The 27,930-nt window shown below is 42.9% G+C and overlaps 1 protein-coding gene across 1 annotated transcript; it reads right to left on the reverse strand.

Annotated features, from left to right (window-relative positions):
• Nucleotides 1-16,881: 16,881 nt before the first annotated feature.
• Nucleotides 16,882-18,636, reverse strand: LOC115092751 (piggyBac transposable element-derived protein 3-like). Its single transcript, XM_029604048.1, has one exon. It carries the CDS (start codon nucleotides 18,634-18,636, stop codon nucleotides 16,882-16,884), a length of 1,755 nt encoding a protein of 584 aa, XP_029459908.1.
• Nucleotides 18,637-27,930: the final 9,294 nt, after the last annotated feature.

A 27,930-nucleotide genomic window follows, 5' to 3' on the forward strand; every position in this document is an offset into this window, starting at 1 on the left:
TACTACATTTAAGAGCTACATTCCTATTGAAATTCCCCTGCAGGTGTCAAATTAAATATAAACGGTTGACCTATCTTTTTTATCTCCCCTCGCAGTTGATTCAATTTCTTTTGGATAAGGACAAAATACAAGAGGGTACTGAGGGTCAAATTCAGCTATCATAATCCACCCCAAAAAAGGCTGTGACTTTCTCTCATTTAGAAATGTCTCCTCCTTCTGCAGTTTAAATGGCAATATTTCTTTACAGGAAGAAAAAAGTGGCACGTATAAAAAGTGTAAACCCCCCAAAAAAGGTTTAACATAAGAGCACAGGAATAAAGATTAAAATTATAAATTGCTTTTGTGCATACTCTTAAGCGCACAACTCCCTAAGCAATTTTCAAAAGGCCATTTACTGGGTTTTTGTTGTGTCTGTGGACCCTTGGGCTGAGGCGAGATTGGCTCAACCTGCAGAGAGGAGCCCCACAGGTTCACACCATCAGCAAGTGGACCCAGGCGAATCAGAGACTAGGGATGTGAATCGTTTTCCATATCGTCTTAACGATAGAAATCGTGTGGCAGGGCAAGAAAATCGTCTTAGGCACGATTTTTTAGTTAAAAAATCGTTAAAAATCGTTTTTTCCGATTAGTGCGCACTAACTCGAGTTAGTGCGCACTAACGGGAGTTAGTGCGCACTAACTGGGAGTTAGTGCGCACTAACTGAAAATGATACAATTTGACACTTTTCAGGTCAGTTAAGATCAGTTTAGGAATGAATATGTATTCCTATTGGCTGCCCTCTTATTTATTCATGTTACCAAGTTTCCTACTGACAGTATATGGGGGATGGGAAATGGAAACAGTTGGTAGCTTGACAAAACAAGTAATGTGATCAGTCAATGTGACTAGAACTTGTGCCCTAACCCTGATACCAGGGGTATTGTGATCTTCCTGCACACAGTGCCCTATCCCTATTAATACCAGGAGTGTTGTGATCTTCCTGCACACAGTGCCCTATCCCTAATACCAGGGGTGTTGTGATCTTCCTGCACACAGTGCCCTATTCCTGATACTGGGGGTGTTGTGATCTTCCTGCACACAGTGCCCTATTCCTGATACCGGGGGTGTTGTGATCTTCTTGCACACATCCCGGTATCAGGGATAGGGCACTGCATGCAGGAAGATCACAACACTCCTGGTATTAATAGGGATAGGGCACTGCATGCAGGAAGCTCACAACACTCCTGGTATTAATAGGGATAGGGCACTGCATGCAGGAAGATCACAACACCCCTGGTATCAGGGATAGGGCACTGTGTGCAGGAAGATCACAATACCCCGGAGGAGTGAGGGTCAGGCAGCTCCCCCCTGTCTGTGAAGCCAGCCTCTCACTAGTAATGCAGGGAGGGAGCTGTCTCAGACTTCACCATCCTCCCCCCCCCCCTTACCCACACACCATTCACTAGCTGGGACATGGGGGAAGTCAGGAGTGAGGGTCAGGCAGCTCCCCCCTGTCTGTGAAGCCAGCCTCTCACTAGTAATGCAGGGAGGGAGCTGTCTCAGACTTCACCATCCTCCCCCCCCCCCCTCACCCACACACCATTCACTAGCTGGGACATGGGGGAAGTCAGGAGTGAGGGACAGGCAGCTCCCCCCTGTCTGTGAAGCCAGCCTCTCACTAGTAATGCAGGGAGGGAGCTGTCTCAGACTTCACCATCCTCCCCCCCCCCCTCACCCACACACCATTCACTAGCTGGGACATGGGGGAAGTCAGGAGTGAGGGTCAGGCAGCTCCCCCCTGTCTGTGAAGCCAGCCTCTCACTAGTAATGCAGGGAGGGAGCTGTCTCAGACTTCACCATCCTCCCCCCCCCCTCACCCACACACCATTCACTAGCTGGGACATGGGGGAAGTCAGGAGTGAGGGTCAGGCAGCTCCCCCCTGTCTGCGAAGCCAGCCTCTCACTAGTAATGCAGGGAGGGAGCTGTCTCAGACTTCACCATCCTCCCCCCCCCTCACCCACACACCATTCACTAGCTGGGACATGGGGGAAGTCAGGAGTGAGGGTCAGGCAGCTCCCCCCTGTCTGTGAAGCCAGCCTCTCACTAGTAATGCAGGGAGGGAGCTGTCTCAGACTTCACCATCCTCCCCCCCCCCCCCTCACCCACACACCATTCACTAGCTGGGACATGGGGGAAGTCAGGAGTGAGGGTCAGGCAGCTCCCCCCTGTCTGTGAAGCCAGCCTCTCACTAGTAATGCAGGGAGGGAGCTGTCTCAGACTTCACCATCCTCCCCCCCCCCCCCTCACCCACACACCATTCACTAGCTGGGACATGGGGGAAGTCAGGAGTGAGGGTCAGGCAGCTCCCCCCTGTCTGTGAAGCCAGCCTCTCACTAGTAATGCAGGGAGGGAGCTGTCTCAGACTTCACCATCCTCCCCCCCCCCTCACCCACACACCATTCACTAGCTGGGACATGGGGGAAGTCAGGAGTGAGGGTCAGGCAGCTCCCCCCTGTCTGCGAAGCCAGCCTCTCACTAGTAATGCAGGGAGGGAGCTGTCTCAGACTTCACCATCCTCCCCCCCCCTCACCCACACACCATTCACTAGCTGGGACATGGGGGAAGTCAGGAGTGAGGGTCAGGCAGCTCCCCCCTGTCTGTGAAGCCAGCCTCTCACTAGTAATGCAGGGAGGGAGCTGTCTCAGACTTCACCATCCTCCCCCCCCCCTCACCCACACACCATTCACTAGCTGGGACATGGGGGAAGTCAGGAGTGAGGGTCAGGCAGCTCCCCCCTGTCTGTGAAGCCAGCCTCTCACTAGTAATGCAGGGAGGGAGCTGTCTCAGACTTCACCATCCTCCCCCCCCCCCCTCACCCACACACCATTCACTAGCTGGGACATGGGGGAAGTCAGGAGTGAGGGTCAGGCAGCTCCCCCCTGTCTGTGAAGCCAGCCTCTCACTAGTAATGCAGGGAGGGAGCTGTCTCAGACTTCACCATCCTCCCCCCCCCCTCACCCACACACCATTCACTAGCTGGGACATGGGGGAAGTCAGGAGTGAGGGTCAGGCAGCTCCCCCCTGTCTGTGAAGCCAGCCTCTCACTAGTAATGCAGGGAGGGAGCTGTCTCAGACTTCACCATCCTCCCCCCCCCCCTCACCCACACACCATTCACTAGCTGGGACATGGGGGAAGTCAGGAGTGAGGGTCAGGCAGCTCCCCCCTGTCTGTGAAGCCAGCCTCTCACTAGTAATGCAGGGAGGGAGCTGTCTCAGACTTCACCATCCTCCCCCCCCCCTCACCCACACACCATTCACTAGCTGGGACATGGGGGAAGTCAGGAGTGAGGGTCAGGCAGCTCCCCCCTGTCTGTGAAGCCAGCCTCTCACTAGTAATGCAGGGAGGGAGCTGTCTCAGACTTCACCATCCTCCCCCCCCCCCCCCTCACCCACACACCATTCACTAGCTGGGACATGGGGGAAGTCAGGAGTGAGGGTCAGGCAGCTCCCCCCTGTCTGTGAAGCCAGCCTCTCACTAGTAATGCAGGGAGGGAGCTGTCTCAGACTTCACCATCCTCCCCCCCCCCCCCTCACCCACACACCATTCACTAGCTGGGACATGGGGGAAGTCAGGAGTGAGGGTCAGGCAGCTCCCCCCTGTCTGTGAAGCCAGCCTCTCACTAGTAATGCAGGGAGGGAGCTGTCTCAGACTTCACCATCCTCCCCCCCCCCCTCACCCACACACCATTCACTAGCTGGGACATGGGGGAAGTCAGGAGTGAGGGTCAGGCAGCTCCCCCCTGTCTGTGAAGCCAGCCTCTCACTAGTAATGCAGGGAGGGAGCTGTCTCAGACTGGTATCAGGGTTAGGGCACTGTGTGCAGGAAGATCACAACACTCCTGGTATTAATAGGGATAGGGCACTGTAAGAGATGACTGTAGTAGATTGAATAAAGATCTGATGTTTCTGCTCTCCTCACACCAAACAAAAACAACACACAAGCAGAGAAGCCCTTCTTACAAAGCTGAGCTAGTGAGTTAAGTAGGAGGAAAAGTAAACATACTGGTGCCAGTGTGGCTACTTAAAAAATACACTTACCAACAATCAATTACATATATTTGAACTGTGTACAGTTCCAGCCAGGACCACCTTTCTAAAATGCACAGTGATTGGCAAATTCAACATGCACTAGCATTTCAGGTGCCTGCTAACAAAAATAATAAACAAACAAGTTCTAGTCAGGTGAGTGCTGATCATTACATTACTTTTTTTGTCAAGCTTCCAACTGTTTCCATTTCACATCCCCCCAACCATATTGGTAACATCAATAGATAAGAGCACAGCCAGCCAATAGGAATACATACATACATATTCATTCCTAAGTGACCTTTACTGACCTGGGAAGTGTGAACACTTTGTTTCATTTTCTGTTGGTGTTCGTTAGTTTCCAGTTCCATTTCCCATCCCCCCAACCATCACCTCAGTGGTAACATCAATAGATAAGAGGGCAGCCAGCCAATAGGAACACATATTCATTCCTAACTGACCTTCAGTGACCTGGAAAGTGTTTATTTGTATCATTTTCAGTTAGTGCGCACTAAATCGAGTTAGTGCGCACTAACGGGGAGTTAGTGCGCACTAACTCGAGTTAGTGCGCACTAACACGATTTAACGATTTTTAACGATAAATCGTTAGAATTTCTATTGTATCGTGTTCTATAACGATTTAAGACGATATAAACATTATCGGACGATAATTTTAATCGTTGAAAAACGATTCACATCCCTATCAGAGACTGGTCAGAAGCTTCACCTTTACCAGCTCACATTTACCTTAGATTGAGCCGTTGAGTGACGGGGCTGGTTTAGGTGAGGGTCTCTGCTGCTGACTGGAGATAGTGTCCGAGGCCAGGTGAAGGTCATAGGCAGCCGGCAACCAGTCATAACCAGAGTCTAGGCAAGGTTCAAGAGCAGGCAGCGATCAGACGTATCCAGAGTCCAGGCATGGGTCAAACCAGAAGAAGAGGGACAGATAGGGCAAAGGCAGACAAGCAAGGCAGGAGCAGATCGGGCAGACAAGGACTAGAACAGGCTGAGATGGAGCCAGGAATAGGCTGGACAATAGCAAATGGAGCACGCTGAGACGAAGGCAGGAGCAGGCTGGGCAATGAAGACTGGAACAGGCTGAGACAAAGGCAGGAACAGACTGGGCAATGAAGACTGGAACAGGCTGAGACGAAGGCAGGAACAGACTGGGCAATGCACAGAAATAGCTTTGAAAATGACATCCAAAATGGCTCCATGAGAAAGAGACTGAATAAAGTCTCTTTTTAAAATTCTGTAGCATGTATAATATAACCTTTGGTAAAGATTTTTCTATGAAAAGTAAGCCTGCACAAATTCATCTTTTTATTTCATTGTTAAAACCATTTTGTATATATACAAATGATTTAAAATAACTGTATTCAAACCATATTCAAAAAAAGGCATTTGTACAAGTGTCAGTCATCAGACAAAATTTAAATAATTCAAATTGAATACCACATTCTGTAACACATTAGATAAAGGAAAGTAGACAAAAAGAATAAAAGGGTCAATTCATATCACATGAAGCAGCTCAATATGAGCTACTCATTTCAAGCCCTGAACTGCCACTGAATCAAGCTTAAAGAGCCACAGTATTGTTCCTTTCTGAAAAAGATGAATATTATTGTAACCCTTTCTAAAAGACGAAGCGCCCATATAGTCAGTCTGAGTCATTCTGCTTTTCTGATAAGGATTTCTGAATGAACTGAGATTACTATTTAACAAGTTGCATTAGATAAAATTATTAGAACTCTCTTTTTCTAAGACATCTTTATGTACAAAATAGCATGTATGTCAAACAAAAGCCTGTTTTATTTTTGTAGATTTGAACTATAGTGCTCTATGAGGTTCATATTTTAGACTTAGCTGGATGAACCTGGGGAATAAAATGTTTCTTCCTTGCCCCCCCCCCCCACCACTCCTGCATGATGTGGCATTTCTTACCCAGCTAAAGTCTTGAAGAAATGAGGGTAAAATAGATCGGGGGGGGGGGGGGGTATTATGGGAAGATTGGCGGCAGGTGAATTAAGTAGTCTAGGAGGGGTACGTGGATGCTGTAGTGGGAGTGATGTCAGAGGAGGGTTAGATGCAACCTCTTCACCTAGCTAATGGTATTGGCAAGACCTGTATATTGATTACTTCAGTAGGGATCCAGATCATATATCTGTTTAGTCTCTTGTCTTTACAGAACCACGTGGTGTTCTGTTCCAGATTCCTGGGCACCATTGAATCACATATGTCTGAAACCACCATTTCCACATGTCTAGATATCTCTGGATGACAAGAGACACAGACCATATCCATACTGCTCGAAGGCCCTGGCTAAAAGGGTTGTGCAGACAAAAAATATTGATTTTAGTTTGTTTCCTCACTTTTTTGGAGGGAGGTGGTCGATTCCTTTTTTGCTTTGTTTTAATGTGTATTATAGTTTTCTTTGTTTGCTGAACCAGAATAAATTTCACACCCAAAAATGAATAACAAAACCCCTCAAACAAAGCCTTCATTGTCCCCTTCTGATGCTTTTGTGGTCTCCCACTGTCTCCCTGGACCTCCCCATGCATCTATGAATCCCTCCCATCCTTCATGCCCCCACCCCCCAATAAGCCAAGATTAGGACTAACCTGGCAGGGATGAGCCAAGCCAAGCCAGAGACTCCCAAAGCCCCTCAGCCCTCTCACTCCTTACAAATAGGCCAGGGTTGGGAACCTCCCTAGCCACCACTTACCCCTTCCTTGAAGGTCCTCCATGAAGAAAAGGGCTGGAGCTTCCACCAATTGTTCCTGCCCCACCGCTGTCACTTTAAAGATGGCACAGGATAGGCCTCAGACTGGCACCAAATTGACATCAACAGTCTCCAAGTCGGCCAGTGCCAATTTTTTATACAGCTGTTTCCTGACAATTTTCTAAAATGTTTTATTTATCGATTCCACAATACAAATCAATAATAAACTTAATACTGGAAAAAACAACAGAAGATACACTATAAGGAAGAAACAAACATCATAATAACTATTAATAATGCTATGCACACAATACAAAGGAGGCAAGCCATTATAATTTAATATGGAAATGCAAGAAAAGAGATAAACAAAATGAACAGAAAGAAGTCACCAAATATAATTGCAAGAGCCCTCTATCTAGGAGTCTTCCATCAAGTTGATGATATATGGGAAGATGACAGGGAGGGATCCACAGCTAACCCTATCTTATCATTCATGAAAGCAACACACTGAGAGAGGGTGGGGTTGGGGGGAGTTTTCAAAAAATATTTTATACCTTGATATTTGACAAAACATTTACATAGATAATTTAAGAAAAATGAAGCAGCAAGTTGCAAAACCTGAGAATGCATAAGAAAAAACTGTTTTCTTGTTTGAGTAGATCTAGCTACATCAAGGACAACACAAACTTTATAATGCACCTGGAGCACTGTGTTCAGTTTTGGAGACCATATTTCAAAACCGTTAAAGACAGGATGGAAGTGGTCTAGAGAAAGGAAACCCAAATGGTGTGGGGTCTGCACTAAAATACTTATGAGTTGAGACTGGAAGACATGAATATGTATATCCTGGAGGAGCAGAGAAATGGGGGAGATATGATACAAATTTTTAAAGATATGAATGATGCACAAGAATCAAATCTTTTCCAGTGGAAAGGAAGCTGTAGAACTAGGGATCATGATTTGCAACTACAAGGGGATAGATTTAGGAACAATGTAGGAAATAATTCTTCATGAACGGGTGGTGGACACATGGCATAGCCTCCGGGAAGGGGTGAAGGCAAGAACAGTAATAGAAGTTAAAAGAGCATGTGATAAATACAGAGACTCCCTAATGACTAGAGAATGGAACTGAAAATAATTGGTAGCCTATTTTTAACTTTAGATGTAACATTTTTAAATGGGGGTAAACTGTGCTGAGCGGACATTACTAGCCTTAACAAAAGGCGAGGTTGAGTAACCTGCACAGAACGACAGTTATTACTCTTAACAGAAGGCATGGAGAGGTCACCGGCACAGTGCAGTTGTTTGTTACCAACCAAGCAACTGGCTAGGCAGAATGGATGGACCGTTTGGGTTTGTAGCTGCCATCATTTACTATGTTACTAAGAAATAAAGTATTTCTATAACAAAAATTAATTTCTAGACTCAACCCTTCTTTGTTTCTAACACAAACCTAACAATAAGTGTTTAAATTTCAGTGACTTCTATTTTCTCCTTCTCCAAAACTTTTGAAACATTGAGATTCTCAAAGGATAGTTGTGGAACACCAACTTGGCTCACAGAACATTCCTGTTTAACAAATGGAGAAAGGTAATACACCTTGGAAATAGGACAGGAATCTTAAAAGTTCAACAAAAAAGTGCTTAGCAAACCCAGACAACTTGGGAAAGTTCAAAAAAGCTATGTGGATAACTTTCAAACAATTCCATGCAGCCGAATATACGCTTGTATTTGGCCGGATGGAGATCCACTACAGTATTTTATTACCTAGGCTTGTCAGATATTCACAGATTACAAAATATGAGCATATCCACCCCCCAGCATATGAGCCTGTATATGCTTATGCTCAAATAGCTGTAACACATTGAAAGAGCATAGTTTTCCTGCCTATTTTAGAAATGTGTGTATTTTTTACGCAGCAAAAATCATGACTTGTTCGCATAAAAGCCAGATTTATAATCATAGGTTGGTATATTTTAAAACATGCATGAACAATAGCTTTATGTATTACCTTTAAGGACTTAATTAACTACTGCTGATTCATCTATTGTTTATACTCTTCATTTATTGCCTCCCTAGGCCTTATTTTCCAGCGGTCCTCGCTTCCAAGTTTATTATCATTGTTGAATGTAACTTTGCTCTTCCTGTTCAAACGATTTTTTGTTACAGTTCCCCTTTTCGATGTAAACCGATCTGATATGGTCATCAACCATGAAGGTCGGTATAGAAAAGTGTTAAATAAATAAATAAAATATTTCAAGTTTTCCCATTCTTCTACCAGTTCAGCCAGACCTCCCACCCAACTAATAATTAACAGAGCCGTCATATCATTTGCACGAGATAATTAGCAGATGTAAATTGTGTTAATAAATTACCACATGTACTCATGCAAGTCTCTTATAAAATAGCAACTTATGCACATAACCCTACCTCAAAATGCCTCTAGACCGACCCATTTTTACATGTGCAGATGTGTGTGTGAAAGCAAAAATACATATGTATGTTTGGTGTTTATCAAATAACATGTATGGAAGTACAGGCTATTTACATGCATATGTAACCACCTCTTGGTTTAGAGGTCTCTAATACAGGGGTCACAGCAGAAGTCCCTGGTGCCACTTTCTCATGAATTTATCTTTTTTTTCTCAATTGTACCATCCAATAAACTACACTAAGCCACCGAGGGGACTGGAGCTCAATCACAATTACAGTCACAATCAGTCTCTCTCCAATATGTACTCACTTAGGTAGATCTCATAGTTCAGCAGGCTGGTTCTTGAGGTGTAAAAGAACAGGCAGAGGCTTGGAGTGGTGTTAAAAAAAAAACTTTACTATAACTTAAAAATAAAGTCCAGCAAGAATGGTAAAATTATCAAAAGAAAAAACAGGATGGCATCTCAAAGTACTACAGTCTCTATCCAGGGTCAGCCTCTGAATCAGTGTCCTAGTGTACATTTCTCTATCCAGTGAAATATATATATATTTTCTTTACCCCGGATCAACTCAAGTTATTTCTTGAGCAAAAGAAAGAACAACATCCTCCAACATCCTCCCAGATAGACCAATAGGGTAAATAGAAAATGGGATAGGTTTTTTGCCACTTATGTGTTTGATAATTTTTTTACTTGTATTCTCCCATTGTTATTTCAGCTAGAGATTCATTTGTCTCTCCATTTGTTTTGATATTATAATAGGTTGGAGCTCAATTTAGGTTTGATGTGTTTTGTTTTGTTTTTCCTGTAACTATATTATTGATCTCCAGCTTGTGTATTTCATTGAATACAATGTATGATAATTGTATTTGAAAATGATAAATAAAGAATGAAAAAAAAAATTGTTGCAGCAAGTTGAAACTTCCTGACTTTTAATCATTTTTGCCGATCAACAATTTCTGATAATTTAAAACACTCCAACCCTTCTGTTTTCCTAAAAAAATTGAAAACCTCCAGAACCATTGAGTGCTCATTTTTGTACACTTATACTTGTACTGTACATATGTCTGGCATTATGTTAACTTTCAGTGTCTTAATAGAAACATAGAAACATAGAAAGTGATGGCAGAAAAGGACCCTTCAGCCCATCCAGTCTGCCCAGCAAGCTCCCATAGTTACCAGTTTCCCATACTTATCAGTTACTCAGACTGTCAAGGTCAGGGCTCTAGTTGGTTACTGTTTGGGTTAAATTTCCTTATCCCACTGTAGTTAAAGCAGAGAGCAATATTGGAGTTGCATCAGAATTGTAGTATCAGGCTTTTTGGTTAAGAGTAGTAACCGTGGTATCAAGCAAGTTACCCCCATGCTTTTGTGTTTTCCCACACCATACAATGTATTTGTTGGTTGTTGTCATCTCAATCCAATTCCTCTTTTCCCCCCTGCCATTGAAGCGGCAAGCAATGATGGAGTTGCATTACATTTTGAAGGCTATGTTCTATTAATTAAGGGTAGTATCCACCACACCAGCAAGTTACCCCCATGAGATGGTTTATTTGTTAAAGGCAGTATCAGCTAGAGATGTGATTCAGCTGAACCTTTTGGTTCGGCCTTCGTTATCGGCCCGCCGCCAGAAATTTCATTTCCCGCGGTTTGGGCCAATTTCTTTTCGGCTGTCCTGAACTGAAACCCCCCCCCATCCCCAATCCTTCAGATTTAATTACTTACATTCCCCCCCTCCTGACCCCCCCAAAACTGTTGTGGGCCATCCATTGCTCCTACCATGTGACAGGGGCCGGCCAATGGCACCAATAGCTCCTGTCACATGGTAAGGGCATTTTGATTAGTGGCAGCTGATGGCCCGAGAGGGGGAGATCACTCCCAGGACCCCGCTCGACCACAGGGAATTTAGGCAAGTTTTGGGGGTTCAGAAGGGTGAGGGATTGTAATTAATTAAATCTGAAGGGTTGGGGTGGGTTTGGGATTTTATTTTCTTTATTTGCTCTTTCTCCCCCCAAAAACGATAAGAAAACCACACAAATTTCGTGGATTTTTCTATCATTTCGGGGACCCCCCTGAACTGTGACAAAATAGGAAATATTGTCTATATTTCCTATTTTACACCACACCAGCCACACCAGCAAGATTACCCCATGCCTTACTTCATTCCCCTCCCTCTTGCCTTTAGGGATCCACAGTGATTTTCCCATGCTCTTTTGAAATCTTGCACATTTTTTGTCTTCACCACCTCCTCCGGTAGGGCATTCCAAGCATCCACCACCTTCTCCAAGAATAAATATTTCCTGATATTGCTTCCTAATTGTCCTCACCAGATTTTCATTTCATGTCCCCTAGATCTATTGGAATCATTCAGTGGAGAAGGTCTGTTGTTGACCGTGCATCATTAAATCCTTTCAAGTATCTGAAGGTCTGTATCATATTTCTCCAGGATATACATATTTAGGTCCTTCAACTTCTCTCATAAGTCATTTGATAGATATTTCCCACCATTTTGATTGCCCTTCTCTGGATCGCCTCCAACCTGTGTCTGTCCCCTTTGAGATACGATCTCCAGAACTGAACACAGTACTCCAGGTGTGGCCTCAACAAGGACCTAGACAAGGGGATTATCACTTCCTTTTTCTTACTAGATATTCTTCTCTCTATGCAGCCCAGCACTCTTCTAGTTTTAGCTATCACCTTGTCAACCTTAGATTGCTAGAGACTATCACCCCAAGGTCTCTCGTGTTCTGTACACAGTAGCGCTTCACCGCCCATTGCATATAGTTCCCTGGGATTACCACATCCCAGATGCATGACTCTGCACTTCTTGGCATTAAATCACAGTTGATATATCTTTGACCACTCTTCAAGCTTCCTTAAATTGCGTCAAATTCTATCTACTCCTTCCGGCGTGTCAGCTATGTTGCAGATCTTAGTATCATCCACAAATAGACAAACTTTACCTTCTATCCCTTCTGCAATGTCACTTACAAGGACGTTGAACAGAACCGGTCCAAATACCGATCCCTGAGGCACTCAACACCGTTCTCTCTTCAGAGTAGGTTCCATTTACCATCACATTCTGTCTTCTATCCATCAACCTGTTTCTAATCGATGCTACCACCTTGGCGCTCACTCACAAACTTCTCATTTTGTTCATGAGTCTTCCATGTGGGAATCACATTGAGCGTTTTTACCTGATCCAATTCTCTAGTCACCCAATCGAAGAAATCAATCAGATTTGTCTGTCAGGATCCTTCCTTGGTGAATCCATGCTGACTCGGATTGAGCAAGCACGTATATTGTAGGTTGTTTATTATCCTTTCTTTCAGTAGATCAGTGGTTCTCAACCTTTCTAATGCCGTGACCCCGCAATACAGTTCCTCATGTTGCGGTGACCCCTCGCCTTGCCCTCGCCCCGTGAGGGTGGGGTGAGGGCGGGGCTTTGGTAATATGGGGGCGGGGTTATGGATGGGGTTGGATTTTAGTGCACACTTATCATTTAATTATGACATTTATATTGTGAATGTAACTCAACTCACCATAGGTTCTCACATGCATGGCACACTGACCCATGATCGTCACGGGGCTAGATGTAAAAGTACAGTTTGTATCCACAGGAACCCCCCTGACCCACAATAATGGATGTAAAGCAGAATTATGACATTCCCCATACAACTCACCCTACAAAAAAGATATTCTGGTTCTAGTGACATCTCAGTAACAGCAACTCAAACTCCTTCTATTTCCAGGCTCAATAGCCCTACTTATGAAAAGACAGCAGTTTACCACCAATGCATGTCCTCTGAGAAAACACAACAAATAAGACCGATACAAACGCTTACATGCTAGCAAAATATCTCATCTCGGTAACAGACACAGAACCGACCTAACATACTCCCAGGATCTGTAGTAATGCACATAAACTAATCCGCACACAGTTACACCTGTATTATGGAATACACTCAAACAGGAGCAACCCTATCTATGAAAAGGCAACACTACAAATATTAAATCAGTCCCTAAAAACCAATACACCTCTTATTAGGAAAACAGAACTAGCAAGCAGCTATAGATCTCCACACAGAAATAATTGTAAAACTATACTAATAAGCAGAATAAATGTTTCAAAACAGCTATGAACATCCAACAATTAAAAACGCATAAAAACTATTAAACATTCTCCAAACACCAATAAAATATTTCAAAAAAGCAGACATCACACAATTAAAATGGCAGTCAAGAAAAATAAACTTAAAAAGCCACCTTTACTTACCCCCTCCAGCAGCTCTCCTACTCCCCTTCCCTGCAGGCCGTGGCACTCACCAGAAGCAGCAGTAGAAGCTAAGTTCTATACTTATGGTCCTCTTCCTTAGTGCCCATGTCTCTCTCACACACACACACCATACCAGTCATGCCCCCATGACCAGTTTCTGTCTCTCACACACCAATCATCTCCCAAACAGTCTTTGGCACACACACACCAGTCACCTTCCTGAACAGTTTCTCTCATGCCATACACACACACACACACACACACACACACACAGGCTTCCCACTCCCGTGTTCTACTTACATATACGGGCTTCTCACTCTCATAATCACTTTCTCACACACACACACACCAGTCACCTTCCTGAACAGTTTCTCTCATGCCATACACATACACACACACACACACACACACACAGGCTTCCCACTCCCATGTTCTACTTACATATATGGGCTTCTCACTCTCATAATCACTTTCTCACACACACACACACACACACACCAGTCACCTTCCTGAACAGTTTCTCTCATGCCATACACACACACACACACACACACACACACACACAGGCTTCCCACTCCCGTGTTCTACTTACATATATGGGCTTCTCACTCTCATAATCACTTTCTCTGTCTCTCTCTCTCTCTCACACACACACACACACACACACACACACACACACACACACACCCACACACACACTCACTCACCAGTCTCTCACTCCCATGCTTGTTCTCTCCACATGCACAGGCTTCTCATTCCCATAATCACTTTCTCTCTGTTACACACACACCAGTCTCTCTCATTTCCATGCTCACTTTCCACGTGCACAGGCTTCTTATTCCCTGAATCACATTCTCTCATATTCACACACACACACACCAGTATTTTTCTCTCACACACACCATCACCTTACCAAGCAGTCTCTCTCTCTCATGCATGCACACTCACCCTGGTTTCTCACTCCCATGCTTTCTTTCACCCCCACAACACCAGGCTTCTTACGCCCATGCTTTCTCACATACCCAGACTTCTCACTTCCATGCTTTTTCTCTCTCTCACACACACACATCAGTCACCTCCCTGACTAATGTCTCACACTCTCACATACACATCAGTCATCTCCCTGAGCAATCACTTTCATTGTCTCTCACATACACACACACACATCAGCTCTCTGACCAGTCAATCACACACAGGCTGGCTGGCTGCTTCTCTCTCTTTCTCTCACTCACTTCCTCTTCTCCCCCGAGCACAAATGGGAGCTGCAGCAGCCTCCGCTGGCCAAGAAAGAAGAATCCCATCGGCCGCGGGAGGCTCATGCTGCTGTCTCCTTTCTCCATTACCGGCTGCTACTATTGCTCGGGGACTGATGCTGCAGCCGCTGCTGGTACTTTTTCGCGCGGCGCGGCTCTCTCTCCTTCCCGCGCACCGTGATTCACTTCCTGTTCCGGGTCACGGGAGGGCAGGCGCAGGAAGAAGAAAAGGCCCAGCCGCGGGTGCAGAGCTTCTTCTAGCGCCGCTGCCGTTCCCGCTGGGCTTGAACGTGCTGACAGCCCGGCGGCAACGGCAGCGGGATAGACCGGGAGCGCGCGACCCCTGTGTTTTGGGCATTCGACCCCCGCCGGGGTCGCGACCCATAGGTTGAGAACTGCTGCAGTAGATTCTCCATTAATTTTCCCGCCAAGAGGTGAGGATAACTGGCCTGCAATTTCCAGCCTCCTCTTGGCTCCCACTCTTGTGAAGTGGGACCCACTCTCTTCTGCAGTCACTCAGCAGACTCACATTAAGAACATAAGAACATGCCATACTGGTTCAGACCAAGGGTCCATCAAGACCAGCATCCTGTGTCCAACAGTGGCCAATCCAGGCCATACCTGGCAAGTATCCAAAAACTAAGTCAATTCCATGTTACTGTTGCTAGTAATAGCAGTGGCTATTTTCTAAGTCAACTTAATTAATAGCAGGTAATGGACTTCTCCTCCAAGAACTTACCCAATCCTTTTTTAAACACAGCTACACTAACTGCACTAACCACATCCTCTGGTAACAAATTCCAGAGTTTAATTGTGTGTTAAGTGAAAAAGAACTTTTTCCAATTAGTTTTAAATGTGCCACATGCTAACTTCATGGAGTGCCCCTTAGTCTTTCTATTATCTGAGAGAGTAAATAACTGATTCACATTAACCCGTTCTAGACCTCTCATGATTTTAAACACCTCTATCATATCCTCCCTCAGCCGTCTCTTCTCCAAGCTGAAAAGTCCTAACCTCTTTAGTCTTTCCTCATAGGGGAGCTGTTCATTTCCCTTTATTATTTTGGTTGCCCTTCTCTGTACCTTCTCCATCGCAACTATATCTTTTTTGAGATGCGGAAACCAGAATTGTACACAGTATTCAAGGAGCGGACTCACCATGGAGCGATACAAAGGCATTATGACATTTTCCGTTTTATTCACTATTCCTTTTCTAATAATTCCCAACATATGGTTTGCTTTTTTGACTGTCGCAGCAAACTGAACCGATGATTTCAATATGTTATCCACTATGATGCCTAGATCTCTTTCTTGGGTGGTAGCTCCTAATATGGAATCTAACATTTTATAACTATAACATGGGTTATTTTCCCTATATGCGTCACCTTGAACTTATCCGCATTAAATTTCATCTGCCATTTGGATGCCCAATTTTCCATTCTCAGAAAGTCTTCTGCAATTTATCACAATCTGCTTGTGATTTAACTACTCTGAACAATTTTGTATCACCTGTAAATTTGATTACCTCACTTGTCATAGTTCTTTCCAGATCATTTATAAATATATTTAAAAGTATGGGTCCCAATACAGATCCCTGAGGCACTCCACTGCCCAGTGTGCCCACTCCCTTCCACTGAGAAAATTGTCCATTTAATCCTACTCTCTGTTTCCTGTCTTTTGGCCAGTTTGTAATCCACAAAAGGACATCGCCTCCTATCCCATTACTTTTTAGTTTTCTTAGAAGCCTCTCATGAAGGACTTTGTCAAATGCCTTCTGAAAATCCAAATACACTACTACTGGTTCACCTTTATCCACATGTTTATTAACCCCTTAACCTTTTAGATCCCGCTCATTGAAGGACTTATTTCCTGATGCCCCTTTTTACATATCTTAGTTAACTAGACCCAAATATGGTATAAAAAATTTTTCAAGGAAATCGGACTATGGGTTTTTGAGAAAAATGCATGTCCACTAGTGGAACGTTGGGATCTACAGGAGTCAAAAAGTACTTTTTCAAAAATTCTTTATTTTAGGTAATTCTTGTAACATTTCTTTATTTTAGGTAATTCTTATAACATACTGCAATACTACAGCTGATATCATACATAAGAATGAAAATTAGTCAAGAAAATCAAGCATGATAATCTGGAAAACATTTTTCATGTAAACGTTTACCACAAAATTCACACCACTTTTTTGTATTTTTGGAGCAGACAGCACATCGGCCTTGGGAAGTTGTGGACAAGAAGTGAGGCTGTGATGCCTTTACATCAGCACTTATGGATGCTGTAGGACCTCCTTTCCGGATGCGGTAGCTTGAAAGGCCACATTTCATTGCTACGGTAGATACTTCACGTAGGAAGTCCAAGTGGCTCATTGCTTCTTTTCCAAGCAGATGGCAGTGAATTTTCCAAGCTGCCACAACAGCCATGTTCAAGCCATTTGAAAATAAATTCCACCACCACTTTTTGGAGCGAAGTGTTGGGCGGTAAGCTGATAAAAGCCGGTCAAGTAGATCAACACCACCCATGCCTTGATTGTAAGCACCAATTATTTTTGGTTGCTTTATTAGAACTTTTTTCTTTTCTTTGAGAGAATAGCGGCTGGCATTTTGAAGTGGAAATGGCTTCATCCAGTTGGACATGACTGTGACCACACTGCTGTCATTCCAGCGGACACAGATGATGTCTCCATCACCACGATAATCAAATTCCCCACGATCTTTCTTGCGCAGTTCTTTAGGTGCCATTAGGGGACATTTCCCAGTTCTGTTTTCTCTGACAGTGCCAATTGCTCGAAATCCCTTTTCTTTCAGTTCCACCATCAAGTTGTGTGATGTGAAGAAATTATCAAAGAAAAGGCAATGATTTCTTGGCTCTTGAATGACTGAAATCAAATCCGAAATTACTCTTGTACCAAGTGGAACTTTTTCAGTTTTATCAGTGCCTGATTCTTCTGGCTGATATTTGGCACCTGTATAAATCTGCATTGAAAATGGAAAACCATCTGGACTGCACATCATCCATATTTTGTATCCAAATCGAATTGGTTTTCCTCGAAGGAACATTTTGCAGCTATGATGACCATAATATGGTACCATTGATTCGTCAATGCTCAGGCTTTCACTAAAAACACCTCCGATCTTCAAAAACTGAGCAGATAAATGGGTAACAAATGGCTCAATTTTTGCAGCTTTTCCAGGTGGTAGTTGCAAATTGTCAACAATATGAAAATAGATTTTCAGGTCCTCAAAGCGTTTTCTTGACATGGTTTTTGGCACAATTTGGTTGCTCAAATCTTCTGCAGTTGACCAGTAATGCTTTTCTTTTGGAACATGGTGATAGCCACTGTGCAAGAGTATTCCGAAGAAACAAGTGATTTCGTCAGCATTTGTGTCAATGCTTGCCAATTTCTGCCTGGCATATATATTTGTCATGTATGCTAATTCTTCTAAATAATCTTCACCCATAATTTCTATGAAAAGTTCAAATGGTGTCTTTTGAAGAAGATCTGGACGAATATCAGCCAACTTTGTTGGGGGATGCTCTTCCATTGTGGTCGTGAAATCATCTGTCTTGATCCATCTTGGCTTTGGCTTCTCTGGGTTTCGTTTTCCTTTGGTATCTCCTGATTCTTGACAATAGGTTGATAGCAATTTGTCATCCTCATCCACTTCCTCATCGCGTGACTCAACTGCAACTTCCACTTCACCACACACATCTGCTGGTACTTCTGGTGTTAGGTCTTCGTCATTGATATCTTCGATATCTGAGTCTTCTAAATTATCTGATGGTGGTAAAATCACAATATCAGCTTCTGTAGCTTCAGAATCGCCCAAAACTTGTTCAACTGCTTCTTCAACAGTCAAGTACTTCTGAGTTTTCATTGTATTCCAAATTAGGAAATGAACAGGACCGTAGCGAAGCTAGTCTCGCTCGTGCAGCCCGAGAAGAGGACGGCGTCGCGGAGCTAGTCTCGCGGGGCCCGAGAAGAGGATGCCGTCACGGAGCTAGTCTCGCTCGTGCGGAGCTAGTCTCGTGGGGCCCGAGAAGAGGACGCTGTCGCGGAGCTAGTCTCGCGGGGCCCGAGAAGAGGACGCTGTCGCGGAGCTAGTCTCGCGGGGCCCGAGAAGAGGACGCCGTCGCGGAGCTAGCCTGTTGTGCTCAGTCCTTGCATCCTGAGATGGAGGCCCAGGAGAGAGTAAGATTCCTCATATAGTGTATGGGAGTGATAAGCCTGTGTGTATGTATGTTTGAGAGAGAGAGAGAGAGAGAGGGAGCATGGGAGTGAAGCCTGTGTATGTGCTTGAGAGAGAGCATGAGAATGAGAAGTCTGTGTGTATGTGTATGCATGAGAGAGAGCATGGGATTATATGTAATTTACCCTTTTTTTAAATATTTGTGAACCGTTTTTTGCATTTTTATTCATTTTTCAAAAATGTGTATATTTTGACCCACAAAGATCCCAACGTTCCACATGTGGAACATGCAAACATAAATTGGTGCTGATCAATTTGTATCTTACCTACAAAAGAAAGATTTATGCCAACATGATCAGAAAACCCTTGGGAACTTGAATATATCACACAAGTCCTTTATTGACACTCAGTATCATACCAAAAGGTGAAAAGGTCAAACTATGTCAAAACTTCAGTTTTTGACCTACTTTGCATATTCATATCTTTAAGAGTATTCATCTTGGAACATCACATTTTTGGATTTAGACTGTTCAAGTTCTATACTCTCAAGCTAAATGGTTGAAAATTTGATTTTCTTTAGGTTTGGAGTAATTAAAATCATTTAAAAAAATGTTCCACTTGTGGCACGTTGGGATCTAAAAGGTTAAAAAAAATGAAGCAGATTTGTTAGGCAAGACTTCCCATGAATAAATCAATATTGACTGTGTTTCATTAAACCATGTCTTTCTTTATGCTCTTTGATTTTGATCTTTAGAATAGTTTCCACTACCCTGGCACTGAACTCAGGCTCACTGGTCTATAGTTTCCCGGATCGCCCTTGGAGCCCTTTTTTAAATATTGGGGTTACATTGGCAAGTCTTCAGTCTTGAGGTACAATTGATGATTTTAATGATAGGTTACAAAACTTAACTAATAGATCATAAATTTCATTTTTGAGTTCCTTCAGTACCCTAAGATGCATACCATCCGGTCCAGGTGATTTGCTACTCTTTAGTTTGTCAATCTGGCCTACTACATCTTCCAGGTTCACAGTGATTTGGTTCAGTTCGACTGACTCATCACCCTTGAAAATCATCTCCAGAACTGGTATCTCCCCAACATCCTCATTAGTAAACACAGAAGCAAATAATTTATTTACTTTCTGCAATGGCCTTACCATTCCTAAGAGCCTCTTTATCCCCTCTGTCATCTAATGGTCCAACCGACTCCCTCACAGTTTTCTTGCTTTGGATATATTTTAATAAGTTTTTATTATGAGTTTTTGCCTTTATGGCCAACTTCAGTTCAAATTTTATCTTCGCCTGTCTTAGCAATGTTTTACACTTAACTTGACAATGCTTATGCTTTATCATATTTTCTTCAGATGGATCCTTTTTCCAATATTTGAAGGATGTTTTTTTGGCTAAAATAGCCTCTTTCACTTCACCTTTTAACCATGCCGGTAATTGTTTTGCCTTCCTTCCACCTTTCTTAATGTGTGTAATACACCTGGACTGCGTGTCTAGGATTGTATTTTTAAAAATGTCCATGCCTGTTCAACACTTTTAACCTTTGCAGCTGCACCTTTCAGTTTTTTTCTAACTATTTTCCTCATTTTATCAAAGTTTCCCTTTTGAAAATTTAGTGTTGGAGCTGTAAATTTACTTATTATCCACCTTCCAGTTATTAGTTTAAATTTGATCATGTTATGATCACTATTGCCAGGGATCTATTGAACAGGGATCTATTGAACAGGTCACTCAGCGGACCCCCTCAGCATATCTTTGAGCTCCCTAAGTATCCTTGGATGAATCTCATCAGGCCCCATGGCTTTGTTTACTTTTAGTTTTCCTAGCTCTTCCCATACGTTCTGTTCCATAAACATGGTTTCATCAAATCCACCCCTTATTAACCAGTGATGGTCCTTCCCCAGGGTCTTCCTTAGTGAACTCCGAACTGAAGTATTTGTTTATTATTTCCACCTTTTCTTGGTCTCTTTCCACACATTGATCCTCTTCACCTTTCAGTTGTACTATGCCACTTTTAATTCTTTCCTCTGATGTATCTGAAAAAAAGTTTTGTTTCCTCTCCTTACCTCTTTGGCAATCCTTTCTTCCACCAGACATTTTGCTTTCCTGATTAATTTCTTCATCTCTCTCAGTTTAACTAGATATTCTTCCCTGTGTTCCTCTTTTTTGGGATCCTTTATATTTCTCGAATGCTGTTCTTTTTATTTTTATTTTATCAGCCACCTCCTTTGAGAACCAGATAGGTTTCCTATTTCTCTTGCTTTTCTTTACTTTTCAAACCAAAAGATTAGTTGCCTTTATGATCGCTCCTTTAAGTTTGGCCCATAGTTGTTCCACCTCTCCCATTTTCTTCTAGTCTTCAAGTTCCATCTCAAGGAATTTTCCCATTTCAGCAAAGTCCGAATTTTTGAAGTTCAAAACTCTGGTCTTTGTGTGACTTCTCTGTATCCTATTTGCAATATCAAAACATACCATTTGATGATCACTGGTGCTAAGGTGGGCCCCACCCAGACATTTGAGATTCTATTCCTGTTTGTGAGCACTAAGTCGAGAATAGCTCCCTACCTTGTGGGTTCTATTACTATTTGTTTGAACAGAGCCCCTTGTAGGACATCCACTAACTCTCTACTTCTGTTAGATTCTGCAGAAGGAATCCTACAGTCTATGTCCAGCAGATTAAAATCTCCAACAATCAACACATTTCCCTTCTTTCCCACCTTTTGGATATCTTCAATATATATATTGCCTCAAAAACAGAATGACTGGGATTGTTGCTGTTGCTGGCAAGTTTGCTTTTTTTTTTTTTATTAGAGGTTTCAGGTTGTACTGTACTGTAAGCTGTATGTGTGGGAAGTTGAATTAAGCTATAAAACCTTACAATGAGAAGATCAAGGTATCTCATGGCTTAGAGCCTCTGCTACATATACAGATCACTTTTTTTGATTGCCATTCTGTTTTTGAGTCATTTTGAGCCACATCAATTACCACATGCATGTTTTCACATACGTTAGTTTGCACTGCAATATTTATTGTATTAGACTGACAACTAGTGTCAGTCTGTGGTATATCATAACTTAGAACCTCTGCTACATCTACAGATCACTTTTTTTTATTATCATTTTGTTTTTTAGCTACTTTGAGCCACTTCATCAACAGCCAAATTCACATTTTTTGCCCATTTTCATGCATTTCAGCTGGTACTGTTCCACACTAGAACCACCGAGTGCACGTTTTCATGCATTTGAAAACTATAAAGCTTGCACAATCGGTAAAGATTATCACAGCAAGTGGAAACTTCCTGACTTTTAATAATGTTTGCAGACCTTCAATTTCTGATAATTTATCCATCCCACCCATTTGTTTTTCCTAAAAATATTGAAACACCCTAGAACCAACAACTGCACTATTTTGTAGAGATGTGCTTCGGGTAAAACTTTTGTGTCGGGCTTCGTTTTGGACTCCCCCATGGGAATTTTGTTTTCCCATGGTTCGTGTTTTTTTTTCCAGGGGCCCCAATTTTTGGGTTAATATGCACTATCGGGAGTTAGTGTGCGCTAACTCAAAAATGATTTTTTTCTGAAATTTCGGAAAAAATCAATCGTTTTTCGGTTCTTCCAAACCATTCCGAATTAGGAAATTTTGTTGACATTGCCTAATTCATGAAAAACGATTGCACATCCCTACTATTTTGTGTACATGTACTTGTTCTATGCATATTTCCTGCATTATGCTGACTTTCAGTATCTGCTTGTCATATCTCATGACTTAGAGGCTCTGCTACATAAACACATTATGTTTCTTGATTGTCATTGTGTTTATGAGCCATTTTGAGCTGGTTATCAAGAACCACATGCAGGTTTCATCATGTGAGCTTGTACTGTACTGTTTACTGTATTATGCAGTGTCAGCCTGTGGCATCTCTGCCACTTACAGATTACATTTTAATGGCTTTCATTCTGTCTTGAGCCACTTATCCTTTTCATTTACCTCTTCTCATTATTCCCTAACACAAAGCAATTTCTGGGTGGTTCTAACTTTCTGCCAAGAGACTGAGAGTTGATAAGTTTGCTCTGTTTTCAGAGATTTGGAAAGATTTATTAGAAACATACAAATGTGCTAAAATACTGGCCCACAATTCTTTTTATTTACATTATTTATTCATTCATTTATGGCACAGTAGATCGACAGCTGTTCCCAATGAGATCCAGGTGCCAAATTTTGCAGTTCATGGCTCCTATGCCACATAAATACAGCCAGAAATAGAAATAGAGTACAGATGGAAGCCAAAGTGCCTCAAAAGATGAATCAGGATGAAGAAAAAGAGGGAAACATTCACTGGTGCACGTGTCTCCAGCTGTTCTAGAGTGTGACCATATTTGGAGCAAATCTGAATAGGGTAGAGGGTAAAATTTTCAGCATAGTTCAACATATTATTTTTAGTAAATACATGCAAGGTCCTGAGTTCACTTTCCCAGGGGCGTGTGTACAGTATAAGGCACAAAGGCACATATAGCAATAATGTATTTGCTAAGTAAGTACACCCAGAAATAGAAATACATGTAAGCCCATCTTGATTTACACTGTAGATAAGCACAATACTGATTCATAAATGATAGAACTGCAACCTGCTGTGGTTGGGTACATGATTTGTGTGAGCCTTCACTCTTCTCATTTGTATAACAATATGCCTGCAGCAGTTCTAGTGAAACTAAACTTTGATGTGAAAATTTCAAATACCTGTAGAAATTGCTGACAAAATGTGAAAAAAATGTTTTATTTGTATTGTAAGTAAATCTTAAGTTTTCTTTCAATCATAGAACCTAAAACATAGTTGCATATTAGTATGCACATGATGGTTTTAGATGTTTACCACACCCAGTGGTTTTGTCAGCTTCTGATACTGAGGTAGAAGAAACTCTATTTAAAGGATTTCCTGAATCAGAGTTTAGAAAGCTTTAGGTTGAAGACCCTTTATTAGGCAAACACCACCACTGAGACATGGCTGCATTGACTTCCCCTGCCTACTTGCCTCAACTGTGAAGCAGGCAGGGGAATTCAGTAGAATCATGCCTGAGCGGTGATATTAATTTTTGTGGCAAAGCTGGCAGAGAAAGTCAATGCTAATTACCACGTCTAGGGCATGATTCCACTGACTTCCTCTGCCACTTTGCCACAATCAACACCACTGCACATGACTCCACTGAGTTCCTCTGCTTCCTCTGCTCCAAACACCACCACTGGCCTGATGTATCCTGCATAAACCTGTCTTGCTCCCACCACAATCCCTGGGGCCTAACCCTTCCAGCTATATCATGTAGCTACAAATTGGAAGGCGATCCCACGTAGCCATGGCAAAAACAACAAAGGGACACCCTTATGTCGTGGAAAGAATTTTTATTAATATAATCTGTTACAGAGCCCGACTCGGCCGAGTTTCACCAAGATAGCTGCATCAGGGGCTATAAAATTGATAAAAATTAATCAATTAATAAATAATAAATCCATTAAAAAAAATCAAAAAACATAGAATCAATTTTTTTTTAGACAGCACAACATACATATAAAGCATACATATATAACATAAAAAGCATACATCTTTCACCCTAAATTCTATTTATTCATTAATTAATGCCACACAAGTCGAAAAGATTACTTGCAGCCATCTTGGCGAAACTCGGCCGGAGTCGGGCTCTGTAACAGATTATATTAATAAAAATTATTTCCACAGCATAAGGGTATCCCTTTGTTGTTTATGCTTCAATCATATACACTGAGGCCTGACCAGTGGCATAGCGAGGGTCTCCGGCTCCCAGGGATCAATGCATTTGTGCACCTCCATTGCGATTCCCCTCATATTCATTCTTCTTGTATTAATGCTTAAGGTTACAGAAAGTTACACTAATACAAACCCCTCAAAAAGAAATTAACTGAGAGACTGAGGTGAACAGCCAATGGAGCAAAAGCTTCTCTCGACCAGTATTAATAGTTTGTGGGCCTGGCCAAAACACTGAAGATCCTCAGAGGTGGGGGCCAGGTCTCGAATGGTCCACACCATTCCAATGCCTATGCTTTCCTCTTTCCCCAGGCTATGCCCAGCACTGCAGCACTACAATCCCTACCTCAATACCAGAAGCCTAGGCCAAAACAGTTACCTGAGGCACAGAAAGACACTGTCCCCTCACTTGTTCAACTCAAGCACATAAGCAGTAACCCCACAAGCAAAAACCTGCTGCCCAATGGTGTAGCCAGAGCTGAATTTTTTTGGGGCCCCCCAATGGTTAACATGGGTGGGCAGTAAGCTTACAGTTGCACTCATCTATTAAATAATGCCTTAGAGTGCAATGGATTTCTAAGTAGCCATCTGTTGCATTACACAGGCTTTACCAACCCAGTTATCTTTAATGGTTCTTGCTCTCTTGGACATTTTCTTCGAACTCTGTTGCCTTATGGTTCTTGTGATTATTGGTGTCATCCATCCAGTATTTAGCCTTTGATGGATTATACCACATCAAAAGTCAAGGGTTGAGAAGTGCAGCACTCAGAACCATTAGTATCGCGGTCCTCCATGATTTCTGCTACTAAGGTGATAAAGGAACTATTTAAAATACTGATTCAGAAGAATTATGTCCTGGATTCCCAGAATCACAGGACATTAAAAAGCTAGTGGATAAAGAGCATTTGGTGCCTCTAGTCAGTAGCATCTTAGCCTCCAGTAAAGACTAACCCCAAGCCTGAACAATAGAGCTCATTTAGAATGACAGCAGTTCTGCTCCAATGATTTCCTCTAGCTTCTCCCTGCCAAGTGCTTTCAACCAATTTGGTTGGCATCCTTTGCCCCTCATTTTGAGCCTTGGGGTATTCTTGCCACCCTGAGTGGCTTCTTTGCATCTCTAATGATGTTTTGCTTTTTCATGCCACTCTCTCAGTTGATTTCATCTTTTTCAGTGCCTTGAGGGATTTGCTCCTTCTTTTGGTAGTCTGTTCCTCCTTCATGGTGCCTTGAGCTATTCATGCCATACTTGGTGCCACTTATCCCCTCTTGTACAGTCTTAAAGGCTTCATGACACTGTTGTTGATGGCATCTTTTGAAGCCTTGGGATATTCTTCTATAATGAATCTGGCTGCTAGACAGCACCCCTGCCAGCAGGAGCCCTCAGTGGGCCACATTCAATCCTGCTCTAGCCATCCCTTAAAGTCTGTATGTGGGAACAAGGCCATCCCTTCATGAACCTCCATCATAGGATACTCCCCATCAAAGCATAGAGTCTCCTTTCTGCCTTTGGCCTCTTGTCTTTATATTTTTGCTTGTATTACCTTTTCATTGCTCATTGTTCTTGTACTCTTGCCTGTATATCCTTGCCCTTATTCTGCGCTATGTCCTACTATGTTTAGACCTTTCTAGCCTGTCTGTCATGTCTTTGTCTTGTCTCTTGCACTGTACTTCTTGTCTTACCTGGACCTATCTTGTCTGTGTATATTTTCCTTGTCTTCTCCTGTCCTGGCCTTTCTGTCCACCCCCCTTGCCATGTGTTTCCTAACTGTGCTCCTGTCTTGTCTGGGCCTTGCAGAGGCCTGCCTATTCACTGTGGGTTTCCCAATGGCCCTCCTGTTTCATGTGGGTCTCCTAGTGTCCCTCATGCTCCCTGTGTGTCTCCCAGTGGCCATTATGTTCTCTCTGGGCCTCAGTGACCCTCCTGTAGGTATCCTGCAACCCTCCTGTGTCCTTTCTAGGTTTAGGTATCCCGGTGGCCTAGCTCAACTGTATTTATTTCCTTGCACTCTGTTTTGGTATTGCCCTGTCCTGTGCACTCCTTGTTCGTGTGAGTATCCTGTTCCTCCAGAAAACCTGCCAGCCACTAGTACCAGAAAGTTCAATCTGAAGGGAAGGTGGCTGACCAGGCACAATATCTATACTGGTCCTGCCAGCTCCTTACTGCTGCAGAAGGACACATGCCTGACCTTCCTTCTCCTGACTCCTGCTCCCTCCTGACTCAGGGGTATAACCAAATTGGCATCATGCCCGTGATATCTACCCACTCTAGCTTGCTACTTTGTTAGTTATACTGGGGTGTTTTGTCCCAAATCAAAAAATTTGAAAATTGAAAAATATAAAAAGTTTCTCCTCCCTATTCACCTGTTCATCATTTTGTTCTAACCCACCACAATCCCATATTGGTTCTTCCACCATGTTTGTTTGTTGGTTATACTGGGGTGTTTTACCACAAAAAAACCTCAATCAAAAGGAAGGAGTACAGGCAGAACAGAAAAAAAACGTGCAGAGAGAGAGAGAGAGACCTTCGTTATGTTCTGAATATGGTAAAAGTTTCAGAAGGATTAGATAAGTAATGCAACACCAGGAAATCATGAAATGGTTTAGGTTCATCTACAGAATATGAGAAAAGCTTTCTTAATAAAGCAAACCTCACAAATTCTTAGGAAAGCCACACTGAAGAGAGACCATTTTCATCCTCTGATTGTAAAGTTTTAATTGGAAAGCAAATTTCACAAGAAATCCAAAATTCCATCCAACAGCAAGATCAAGCTTAAGTAGGGAATGTAATAAAAGCTTATTTCAGAAGAGTGATTCTGATGACAGATATTTCTCTTGTACTTTAACAGGAAGACAGACATCTCCCATGCCACCCTTATCTTTCACTTAGCATTGCAGCCATACCCTGTAATTTGCACCTTGGGGTGGTTCTTGCTGTCACTCTGTCTTGCTGTCATACCTCAGACTTTACACCTTGGGGTATTCTTGCCACTGAGGTGAACTGCTTTGTACCTCTCATGATGCTTTGGTATGTTGATGCCACTCTTTGTGCTTCTTTGTCCCTTTATCAATACCTTGGTGATTTTTCTGCCACTTTTTCTGCTTCATTCCACTTTCATGGTGCTTTAGGATGTTGATGCCACTCTTGGTGCCACTTTTCCTCTTGTACTGCCTTCAAGGGTTTATGCCACTGTTGTCAGTCAC

This window comes from Rhinatrema bivittatum, chromosome 1 (assembly GCF_901001135.1).
Source record: "Rhinatrema bivittatum chromosome 1, aRhiBiv1.1, whole genome shotgun sequence".
Classification (NCBI taxonomy): Eukaryota; Metazoa; Chordata; class Amphibia; order Gymnophiona; family Rhinatrematidae; genus Rhinatrema; species Rhinatrema bivittatum.

Excerpts from the sequence above, each read along its gene's own strand:
- LOC115092751 (XM_029604048.1), bottom strand. The coding sequence starts at position 18,636 with ATGAAAACTCAGAAGTACTTGACTGTTGAAGAAGCAGTTGAACAAGTT.